General features: G+C 45.4%; 1 protein-coding gene across 10 annotated transcripts in view; it reads right to left on the bottom strand.

The window, feature by feature from the left end:
* ATM (Serine/Threonine-kinase ATM-like protein) overlaps window positions 1–12,204 on the bottom strand; it is a 289,283-nt gene that overhangs the window by 226,086 nt on the left and 50,993 nt on the right. For 9 of the 10 annotated variants that reach the window (XM_086526409.1, XM_086526408.1, XM_086526410.1 and 6 more), the window contains exons 6-9: window positions 11,337–11,493; window positions 11,118–11,266; window positions 10,912–10,999; window positions 10,730–10,836 (exon numbers count right to left, since the gene is read on the bottom strand). In XM_086526409.1, the coding sequence (XP_086382535.1) occupies window positions 10,730–10,836; window positions 10,912–10,999; window positions 11,118–11,266; window positions 11,337–11,493 (501 nt within the window). The remainder of the gene's footprint in view (window positions 1–10,729; window positions 10,837–10,911; window positions 11,000–11,117; window positions 11,267–11,336; window positions 11,494–12,204) is intronic. The other variant, XM_086526407.1, reaches the window with a different exon arrangement.

Below are 12,204 nucleotides of genomic sequence, written 5' to 3'. Positions count from 1 at the left end.
GGGAAAGCATCTGCCCTCCCGCGAATGTTCCTGCTTTTCGTAAAAAGCTTCATTGAAGCCATCTTTATTCTTGTGCTTGCGTTCTTACGCGTATTTTCTTACTCAGTTCGGATTTCCTCCTTAGCCTACGTAATGCCCCCTTACTGATGCACCCGTCACCCATCATGTGACGCATCAGGGGCACTCGTAACCCGGCCCTTTCCACCGAACTTACGGAAACTCCTTCGCGATGTTTACCGTCACCCATCAAGTGACACATCAGAGTTGTCCGTTCTTGATGGCACTTCTTGTAGCTACAATCTTTTAACAGTACTTAGTGTACACAATAAAATATCCTAGAAAAAGAAATTAATCATTAAAAAAATAAGAGAATAGTCCAATTAGCAATAGCTGCCTTCAGCATCGCCTCCACTACCATGGGTGCTGCCCCAAATGTTGCTCTAACAATCAAGTGTGGTGTAGAGATACACGCGCGCACACACACACACACACACACATCTTTTTATGTCTATTAGAGACAGAAGTCATAGCCTATGAGACAAATCAAATATACATGTGTGTGTCCTCCATCTATCAAGAACGGACAAAAAAACAAAGTAGCAAATGTGGCCCTGTGGTAGGGGGGAGTGGGTGATTTATGGGAGACCAAAATACAAGATATATAATATATGAGGGAGGGGGAGCTCTATCTCTAGGGGGTATGGGTGCACATCTATATGCTCAGGAAAGTACAATCATGAAGTAGATCAGGCAGACTAGCTCCATCCTATGTCAAACTAGGGGTATAGGATCTCATATGTGGGTGGTTGTGGTGTAAGGGCTACGTGTATGATCACGGCTAGATCTGTCGGCATCTGAGGAAATCCCTCCTGGGCTGCCTGCCGATGGCGAACCTAGATCTCCCGGATCTGTATGCGGTGGAGTCTCGAAGCTCTGTATCCTAGAGCTCAGGGGCATCTCGTAGCTCTAACCGTCTCAGCCTATTGTAGGGTGACCCCTCTTTGTGTCAGTTTGATGGATGGCAGTTTGTGACATCTCCCCTTTCCTTTCATGAGCTTGTAGGCAACCGCGGCATGGTCCATAAGCTCTTGCATGGTAGAGACTTGCTTGGAGAGACAATATTCCTGCAATGGTGATGGTAGTCCAACGGTGTAGCACTCGCATTGGTCTTCCAAGAGAATGAACTTAAAGAAGGACACCGGAAGGTACAAGTCGATAAACCTTTGGTTATAGTTATCCATGGTTTCGGTGGCAAGCATTTTCAAGTTGCCCCACTCTGCCGAAATCCGGGCTTCAAACATAGAAGTCATGTAACTACGTGCAAAAACTGTCTTGAAAGCTTGCCAGGTCCTTGGAGCATATGGTTGTGTCACGATTGAACTCCACCATTGCATAGCATTGTCTTTAAGAAATCCCGCTACTCGAGAAATCTTGGATTCTTCTGTACAGTTGCCCCAACCATAGATGTTGTCGAATTGCTGTAGGAACTGCAATGCTTTCTTGTGATCTTTCACCCTGAAAAAAAGTGAAAAATTTGATTGTCGTGCCACCATCTTTGAAATCTTTGGGTTGGTTAGGCGCATATCCCGGGTATGGATAATAAGGGTATCCATATGGGCTTCAACCATTGTAGCCTGGTGGGGGTGGTGGTGGAGGTGGGGGCAATGGCGGTGGCAAAGGCGGTTGCACTGGATCAGGCTCAGATGGCTGCATCGTATTCCTGAAGACTCCCCCGTTCGGAACAGACGGCTGAGAAGGTTGCCGGTTGGAAGCTCTTGTACTTTCTGGTGCCGGAGGAGGAGGTACCACCTAGGGCATCAAAGGGGGTAACATGTAGTTCAAAAATTGTTGAAAACTTTGCAGCATCGGAAGATTTTGTTGAGGATGCCGCAAAAGAATGTCGTGAAGCTCGTTGAGCAGAAACTGCAGATATTCTGTTGAATCCATGAATTCCAAGTCTTGGGTTCTTTATGGCTTATGCCCTGTAAGACACAAGGATGAAGACGGGAGCGCGCCCGATGCGCGATGAAGTACGGGTGGAGTGGCTAATCAGTCCGGGGCCGGAGGCCGGAGATACCTCAAATAAAATTCCAATAGCTCTGTCTGGTCTTTTGCAGGACCGGTATGCTTTCAGAAAAGCACACACGTGATGCTCTAATACCACTGTCACAAGACGGGCACCACGTGCCAATAGAAAAGAACAAACTGAATAGACTTTTAGCACTTCAATAACAACTGAACTGAAAGAGAAAGACGACACGCCACACAGAGTGGCGGAATTCCACCCAAGAGAGTATTGGCCCCAAACCTTGGCGCCCCTTTCGGTATTTCTTTATATTGTATCAGCACAGTCCAAGCCGGTACTCCAGACTCTGCACCTTCTCCAAGAAGCATGCCAGAGAATGAGCCCTAACCTCATATTTAAAGGCCCTTGGCCTGAAAAGCAGTTACAATGAAAAGCCTTCAAAACTCAAAAGCTTCTGGTCCCAAAAGCAATGCCAAAAGCTGCCAACGTAATTTACGAAAATCCGTACAGCCTGCCACGTCATCAGCCAACGAAAACGTGGAAATCCGTACAGCTTACCACGTCATCAACAAGCGTAATTTCCGAAACTTCCGTACAGCTGCCACGTCATCAGCTTTGCGTGAGTGTGTGTGAGTCCTACTTTATTTTAATCCCTTTGTGTCACTGGGGCCCCATCGGACGGGGTCCCCATATGTTGGTAGGACTTCTTCTGCTTCTGCTACTTGTTCTTCTTAGGGTTTAGGCCCCTCGGCCGGCATCTGTAAGTTGGCTGCATTCTTTAGGCTTTGACACGTTAGTAGTTTGTGATAGTTGTCTTGTGAAAAGAGCATCATATTTGTCTCTATTACTCTCATATGCTCTATATCTGCAAACAAAGTGCTCTTGTCCTCGATCACCCTCTCTATACAAAGCTGGCAATACCTCTCAGTTAGGGAGTATGAGCAGCTCTATCTCTAGCCATGGTGATGATACCCGAAGCTAACCAATCGCCACTCGTGAGCTATGTGGCATGTATGTGTCCATGTAGCGTGGTTTCTAAATGAACCCCTCATCTAGCATGATCAAGAAGTACTCATTGTAGCGAGAGAGAGAAATGAATGAAATGAAATGTTATATTAACGTCTTCAAAAGGCCAAAGTGACCTATGAGACCAGAAAGTTACAATGCGGTGTATCTGATACAAAGTCAGATTAACAAAATAAATTAAACTAGGATAACAAAATATAAATACTGCGGGATCCTAAACTAAGCAGTACAATGTGAAGACAATATGGGAGGGGAGTAGAGATCCATCTTCATGTGCACTCTGGACGACGAAAGAGTATGGCTTGAATCCTCTACCGTAGCCTCCTTCGAAATTGTGTAGCTCCTCTCCTCCCTCGGGGTCGTCTAGATCTCCCTAGCTCCAATGCTCGGTCTATGAGAATGCCAGTAGTGCGGGTAGACCTCTCCACCGTCACTGGTTGCTCCTCTGTCTGTTCTTCTGGGTGTACAGTATCTAGTGTAAAGTGTCACCAGCGTGTGACTACTATCTATCCTTTTTGTTAATTTCTTTCTTATTATCTATTTACTTTCACTTTTTGGAAACACCCCTCGGGAAATCTAAATGCCCTGCATTGCATAGCTAGTGTGGAGCTGTCCAGAGGGAGTCTAGGCCTGAGGGCAAGAGAGCACTAAGGTTGGACAAGGACTATGGTTAGCCAAGTGGGGTCATTGACTAGCCAAAGTGGAATCCTTTGCTACAGAGGCTACATTTCAATTCTGGGTGTGGGCACAGTGTACAAAGAGGGTCGGATGACCTAGAAAGATACAATGGCAGCATCTCCTAAAATTTAGGGAACTGCTATTTTGGGACCTGAAAATGTGTTGGCGTCATTACCTCCGGAATGACAAAGGGAACATTTTCTTACTCTGCCGTGAAGTCAACAGGGCAACCGGTTGGGATATTTTTAGGCGACAACCCCGAAACGGGAAAATGCTTGTAAATGTGCCAAGTGGCACATTCTGGTGCACTTGCCTCATGCAACAAGAAGTGGCGCTGAATTTGAAGAAGGGAGAGCCTCATTTTCAGTTTTTGTCACAGGTTAAGAGCTATGGAGTGCTTGCTTTCCCTCTTATGCACAGTGCGGTGCCAAGAGTGATGCCCTGCACGCTACGCACTGCCCTCTCTCTCCCCTTTGGCAGTATGTTATGCCCCTCTAGTGGGCTCTTCATTTGACCAATGTACAGTTGTGTGGGTTCATGCACGATTGCCGAGGCAAGAGTCTCTTGCACAAGTATTGGATTAGCTAGCGGCTAGTCCCCCGCAGGTACAGGTGAATTCGGAGAGGTTTCACGCCAGAAATCTCGTCCGATTCAAAGGGCAAGTAGCCCTACACGTGCGGGAGCTCGAGGACTTGCTACGGATGCGACCGGCATGCGAAACGGAGCCCGAAACAGTAAATTACAGCCTGCTGTGTATTTTTGCAGGTTTAGGGTTTTGGCCCTAAACGGACCCTAATACCCCCAGGAGGTTCGGGGAGGTGATCTGGCGCATTTTCAGGGCTGAAAACAGAGAATTCAGCGTGCTGCAGATTCTCGCCAAGTTTTGCAAAGTGCCCGTATGCGTCGGAAAAGTCAGTCAATGCGTGGGAATACTGACTGTGAAGGGTCCTAGTACAGTTATGCTGCCGAAATCAGGCCGGAACAGTTGAAATTCAGCCAAGTTTGTGCGGGGCAGCTTGTAGGGATCCACAGCATTTATTCCCTCTTTTAAAGAATAAAGAAATACCGAAAGGGGCGCTTAAGTTAGGGGCCAATCTAATGTCGGTCTTCTCATACAGGTGCATTCTAGCATCTGTATCCCATTCCCCTCTCTTGTGTCACTATAGCGCAGGTAAAATAGACGATTAATAATGGGTGAAAGCTAAATCAAGGTTTGAAGTAAAGTCTACCGCCCTTTTTGGATTGAACAGGCTGGTTACATAAAGAAATCTGTGATCCGTCTCTGGGGATGTCTCTCTTCACCTCTCCTCAGTAAGGTTCCTCTATGCTTGTGTAACTCAAGTAGATGAAGCCCAAGACATCTTTGACCCTCGTAACTCATGACCCTAGATAGAGGACCAAAACCTTCTCTGAATAGACAGTGAAAACGACCTCGTATCTCATAGTATACTGTGCAATGACATATGAAATGTACTTCTGTCTCTGGCTCTAGATGGCATAAGCGCATATTCTGTTATCTGCCGGTGTCCCTCTGAATCTGCCAATCTCAATCTCGAGCTGATGTGAGGACGTGTGTATCTGGCCAATGGCACAACGCAAACCATGCGAAAGATGCGTGTCCATATAGCTAGGTCGAATCACAAACCCATCCCCCGTGAGGTGGAGAAGATGCTCTCTATAGAAAGCCATCTTTGTGCCCAACTCTTGTAACGGCTCTATCCATGTCCTTCTCGTGTCCAGCTGGATCAAATCCTGACGGATGAGTCTATTAATCTCTACCCGTGTCTGAGACCTCAAGGGTGCCTGAAGAGAGTATTGAAAAGGAGGCAACCTATCCATGGTGAAACCATGTGTCTGAAACCATGATGTCATCTGAGCATACCAGCATGATGTGTCCCCATTAAAAGCTAATTGTCTGGAGGACTCTAGAGCCACCCTGGCATATCTGTCTGTGGTAGTATCCCATAGACTGTGTACAAAGGAGACTGATCTTGTGAGCGCCTCAATCTCCATAGGGGGGGCAGCTAATTCCGCTCGAATGATATCATGCGGTACAGAAACCTTGGCTCTAATCAGCCGAGAGATCATAGATACCAGGGGCTTCTCCATACGCCTCCACCCATCCTGGCCTAGAGAAGGTCCCCAAACCTGCACCCCATATAACATAGGAGAGGCTACCAAAGTATCAAAGAGCCATAACTTTGTCCTAGAGAGAGAGAAAAATGAAATGAAATGAAATACAATGTGGTGGATCTGATACACAGTCAGAGTGAACTAAGCAGCTAAACAGCTAATTCTGATAGTTAGATCACAGGAGATCCAGCATCGGTCGCTAGCGGATCTCATCAATCTCCTCCATGGTCAGTAGTCTGATCGGGCGTCGTGCATGTCGAGCCAAAGTGATCCGAATCCTCTGATGCAGCCTCCGTCGATGCTGTGTAGTCCTCCGCAGTCGTGGGCATTTGGATCTCCCCAGCTCAGTCGCTCGGTGGATCAGTGTGCCTCTGGTGTAAGGCGACGAGCTCTGCTGTGGTAGTAACTCCTCCGTGTGTCCAGTTTGCAGCTCTAAAGACGTCTGTGATCAGTCTCTGAGACTGGCTAGTCACAGAGAGAAATGAAATGAAATGATATATTAACGTCTTCAAAAGGCCAAAATGACCTATGAGACCATCAGATACAAAGTGGTGAATCTAATACAATGTCTGAAGTACAAGTACAAAAAGTACTGAATGTTTTTTAAAAAATGAAAACTGAAAATGAAGTGTGAAATGTGAAATGTGAAATGTGAAAATGTAGAATAGGCTCTCAATGACAATGTGGGTGTCGTGCTAGAATGCCTCTGATCCTCTGCTGGAGTCTCCGTCGATGGAGTGTGCTCCTGTGTCTCGGTCGTGGTCGTCTCGATCACCCGAGCTCAGTCGCCCTGTCAATGAGGGTGCCTCTGGTATGAATGCGGGTACAACCTTGTGCTGGTGGTTGGTCTCCTAAGAAGTCTGTGGTCTGTCTCTGTGACTGTCGTACTCCATGTCTCCTCAGCAGACTATCTCTATGTCGGTGTAGCTCAAGTAGATATAAGCCAAGGCATCTCTGATCCTGATACCTCATGACTCTATCTAAGGGTCCAAAACCCTCCCTAAATAAGCAATGGAAGCGCCCTCGTATCTCATAATACACAGTGCAGTGGCATATGTAGTGTAGCTCTGTCTCTGGCTCTCTACCGCATAGTTGGCATATCCTAGACTCTGGTGGTATCCCTTTGAATCTACCCGTCTCAATCTCCAGCTAGTGTGAGGATGTGCGAATCTAACCAATAGCACATCGCAGGCCATGAGACAAATGAGTTTCCATGTAGCTCGGACGAGTCACAAACCCATCTCCCAAAAGTTGGAGAAGATGCTCTTTGTAGAAAGCCATCTTCGTGCCCAACTCCTGCATCGGCTCTACCCATGTCCTCCTGGTGTCCAACTGTATAAGATCCTGACAAATGAGTCTAGTGATCTCCGTCCGTGTGACTGGCAGGGAGGGTGCATCGAGGGAATACTAAAAAGGAGGCAATCTATCCATGCTGAGACCATGCCTCTGAAACCATGAGGTCATCTGCGCATACCAACATGATGCGTCTCCCTACATCGCTAACTGTCTAGAGGACTCAAGAGCCAATCTAGTATATCTGCCTCTATGTGTATCCCATAGACTGTGCATAAAGGACACTCATCTGGTAAGAGCCTCGATCTCTATAGGAGGGGCGGCTACCTCCGCTCGAATAATCGCATGTGGTACGGAGGCCTTGGCTCTAATCATCCGGGATATCATAAATACCAAGGGTCTCTCCATGTTCCTCCAACTGTCAGGATACACAGATGGTCCCCAAACCTGGACCCCATTCTTGAAACTGAACCTGCGAACACATCCGCTCTAGCCCTCCCAATGCCGCATAGGCTCTGGACAGTCTAGTCTCTGCTGCTCTCCTCAGAGAGAGAATGTTTTACTCAATTCTTCCAATGGCTGAACTCAGCCTACGAGGCAAATTGATATACATGGGTGTGTCATCACGCTATTTAGGGATTGCGGATGACTTTCCAGATATCTCTTTAAAGTGGATACAACTCCGAAATGGTACGGCGATGTCTTGCATTTACTATCCACTGGCATGTACAAAGATCCACTGCAAAAGAGAAGATTGATGTTGAAGTCTAGGCCATTCACTCTAATTGGAGGCCAGCTCTACAAGTCGGGACCAGATGGTGTTCTGAGGCGGTGTGCCCTCCCCTCATGAAGTTGAGCATGTATTTTATTTTTATTTTTTTATTCAGTGCATATCTGTCTTCATGGATGTACCGTATGCATTCAGTCCGTACGTACCTACGGTCCAACCTTGGAGGAGAGAGAATAATCACATGCAAAGTTTTTCTTTCATAGGCAAATGAGACTCCCCATTTCATCTTCTCTACATTGTTTGGCTTTTTATATCCTTGAACAATTTTTCACCTTCCATCTCCTCCACACACTTGACTTTCCACGTCTGTAAGTTCATTCATTTTCCATACAACATCTCACATTTCCTACTAAGGTCTCTAACCTTCCGTCATTCACTTCCAAAGAAAGCTTCAATTAAAATGAATTGGAGGTACCGTTCGACTTTCCATATCCTTGAACAACTTTTCAACTTTCATCTCCTCCACACACTTGACCTTCCACATCCTTAAGTCAAAATCATCTTCCATACGAGATCTCACATTGCCTACTAAGGTTTCTTACGTTTTCTCATTCACTTTCAAAGAAGTCTTCCATTAAAATGAATTGGGGGAGCCTACTCCCAACATCTGGTGAGACTTCTTTCATTTGATCACGAAAAGCACAACAAGAGCATAAACATTCAAATGGCCAGACCGATAATGCAAAAGGAGAACCAGTAACCGAGGAAGAGCCCCGAGACTCTAAAGACCATGCTCCACCTTGCCCCCTCTGACCTCCACGCCCCTATATGGAACCAGCATGAAGACCAGGTCTACATCCTCCACTTATAACAACATGGGACCCATAGCAAATGATAGGCATGATGCTGCTCCCCAATTGACAAACCCAACGAAAGACCAACGCAAAGATGGCAAACAACGCAAAAGTAAAGTGTGTAGGTGTGGTAAGTTCTGTGAAGATAAAAGCTTTCAACACTGAGGTAGAAGTAGACGTTTTTGTAATGCCTACTAAGGGGAAGGGCTATCCATTAATCCTGGGAAGGCCATGGTTGATGGCCATGAAGGCAAAACAAGACTTCATTAAGGTCAAAAAGTGGTATATATACCTTACAATTCTCAAACCCTAAAGTTCCAAAATCAACCAACTACTCAATCTAACTATCAAAACTGGGATACAATCTAGAAACTTATGTAAGTCCCAATATTTACAAGGTGAAAATCAGGTTTTCCTCAATGAATGAATAATTACAAAAAATAATAATCTTCCGAGTAGTTAGTTGTCGTGGGGTGTGTCCAGCTTCTAACAACCGGAGATATGGTGCGTGGCCTTTGGGAGTTGACATACTCCGCCATATCTTCACTCAGACCCGCACAAAATTGTTGTTTTTGCTCTCCAAAATCCATCTTTTTGAAGACACTGGTTTTGAGATGTAAGTCCCAAAACTTGGGCTACAGTGTCACTTGCACAAGACAGGCAGTTCCAGTTACAGTTGGTCATGGGTTCACATTGGACGAACTCTCGCCTGGGCAGTGACACGTAGCAGAGACACAGGTGGAACGAGTGGTGGTCTAATGGATACTGTGGCCAGATCACCACCACCACAGTTTGGAGATAGACTTAGCTAGACTGGGATATTTTGCTAGCCGTTGGTGGCTCTTTATGATGGTATATAGGTGTAGTTGGTTCTCGTCGTCGGATGCTTCATCTACTTTCTATGGTCTAGCATCATGTGTCCTGTGTCCACCACTGCACATCTGCACTCTCCTTGCACATTGGAGCCTTGACACATCATTGTACTTGTGAGTCGTGGGCTTCAAGCTGAGTGTGCTGTCAGCTAGAGTCTGTACTGGTTCCATGAGTTAGTCGAGTTTCGTGGTGTTCCGAGTCTATTGTTGTGTCTTTGAGTCGCTCGTTCCATTGCTATGTTGTGTCTTTCTTTCTGTTGGAAGGAGGTTTCACGCATATTGCACTGAGGAGGAGTACCCACAGTAGAGAGCACGAGACACTTTTCCTGCTATAGGTGCTCTCATTTTGGAACAGCTACATGCAGCAAGAGGCAAACAGGATGACAAACCCCGTGTTCCTTCGCATGGCTCCAAAAGCCATGCCTGGGAGACTCCAGTGCCTACCAATGACAACTCCACAGGTGGATCTAGACCACCTTCAGACTCAAAAATATCCCCACCAAGTAACATCCCAGGATATGGGGCTTCAAATGGCAGTACCAATCACATATATGCAAGTCTTTACTCCACACATAATATATTACTCTGATTCAAGAAAACGACCACTGAGAAAAAGAAGAAGCTGAACCTCTATCCAACCCCCCCCCCCCCCCCCCCCCCCCCCCCCCCCCCCCTTTTACATCTTACAAACATCTGCTCCATGTAACAGGCTCTCTCCATCCCCTTGGCTCACACTGGATCAGAGACGAACAGCTAGCCAAAGTCCGAAAAATAGAGCTTACACGAAGAAAAGAAAGCATCACCAACAGAGTCTCTAAGAACATTCACCTATAACAGGGTAGTAACCAATGCACGGTGGAAATGTTTATGCTCACTATTCTGAATGCGCATACCTAAGGAAATTTGAAGATGGAGAAAAAAACAGAATGCTAAGAAAAACTATACCACAACTCTGTTTCTCAAAAGAAACACCCCCAAAAAAAGAGCTCCATGAGCTTTTCCTGAGTTTGTCTACGAACAGGTCAGGCCTCCGAAGACTTCACAAGTTGAAGTAAAAGCTTCAAAAGGTAGTTGAACTTCTTTAAACAACGGAATTTTTTCAAAAGTTCCATATTACCACAAAGAGTTTCCCTTCAAAAGGTGCTCAGTGATAGTAGAAAAAACATCATCCTTCTTTTGTTTCTTTGAAGGCACCAGACATCTTGATCCAGTAAACTTGTGTCCCTGCAAAAGCAACTAAGTTCAGCATTGCAAAACTTTAAGAGCAGATTAGCTACTTTGCTTGCCTTACGAGCTTACCTGCATGAAAATTGATGCTGCAAAGTCCAGAAAATGCCTCACCCCCTTAGAGATGGTCCAAAGCTTCCCTTCTCTTCCTCCATCAAAACTATTCAAACAAAAAAATTAATTATATGAAAAGCTACAATAATTTGAATCGCGATAATCGCTAAACTTGCAAGGGGGAAATTCTCCTAAATACTTTTCTAAAATACTGTTCTGCATACCGATATGAACCAGAGGCGAAATTGATTGCACAGCATTGGTCTAAATCCTTTTCCACCAAAGTCTGCATTTGAAATATAAAATCGCCCTCCGAGAATAGTATTAATGTCCTAAACTTTAATTGCAACCGACCATAGTATACGAGTTCATCCTACAAAAACCTTACTCAATTCAGTAGCAACGTGGTTAACCACGCATTTGAAACAAGAAATCCTACATACCTTGAGTTCTCGATCACGTGTGACTTTCCAAGTACGCAATATAAAACCCTTGATGCTGGAATGGATGTCAATTAACAGATCACCAAGATTTACACCATCTTTTAAGAGAAACAGATTCAATGAAGCAAGCAGTTTTCTGGCTATCCTCCCTTCATCCCTGTGAAGACAGCGAAATTCAGCCTGATGATAGGAATGCACCCATAATTTATGCGAATTCAAATAGTTCAGATATGGGAGCAGTAGTTTGTGGAAACCAATTAAAGGGAGTTTTGGAGACTTTGGGCACACATATGCAAGGAGATTTCATTGACTTTCTAAGATCTGGGGACTTCATTTCACTGCTGTACCATCTCCACTTTGTTTACGCTGAGGTGGTGCGGTCCTTTCTCTTCATATCATACCACAAAAAGGGCCGCCCCTGGAATTCAACGGTTCCAGACGAGGGCTAAGCTAACCGACCTTAGATCCCTGTTTCAGCCAAGGTTGAGGACCAGACAGCCCCTCCTTGGAGATTGTTTAGTGAAAAGATTAAACCATCAGACAAAGGCAGGACACCAGTGATTCCAGCTGTGAATATCATCTCCAAAGTGCATCCAAAATTCAAATGCATAGAGTTTCCAAGAATGCACAACCATCTCATAACTACATAAGTAAAAGATTAAGGGGTTTTGAGAGAGCGGTTTCTTGGGAGTTTGCAAAAGAGAAGCTGGAGGAAGAGTTGCATCATTTACTTGCTTTTTCGAAAGATTCTCTTGAAACCAAGCGCAAATTACATGCAATGGCAGGGCAAAATGAAGACATCTAGCAACAAGAAAAATTCTACTTCTTCTACCAGAAAGAGATCCAACGGCAAGTATACCAGCAGTTG

This window comes from Adiantum capillus-veneris, chromosome 13 (genome assembly GCF_014529385.1).
Source record: "Adiantum capillus-veneris isolate H3 chromosome 13, ASM1452938v2, whole genome shotgun sequence".
Classification (NCBI taxonomy): Eukaryota; Viridiplantae; Streptophyta; class Polypodiopsida; order Polypodiales; family Pteridaceae; genus Adiantum; species Adiantum capillus-veneris.
Note: the sequence above shows the minus strand (reverse complement) of the source record. Positions and strands in the feature narration are given on the sequence as shown.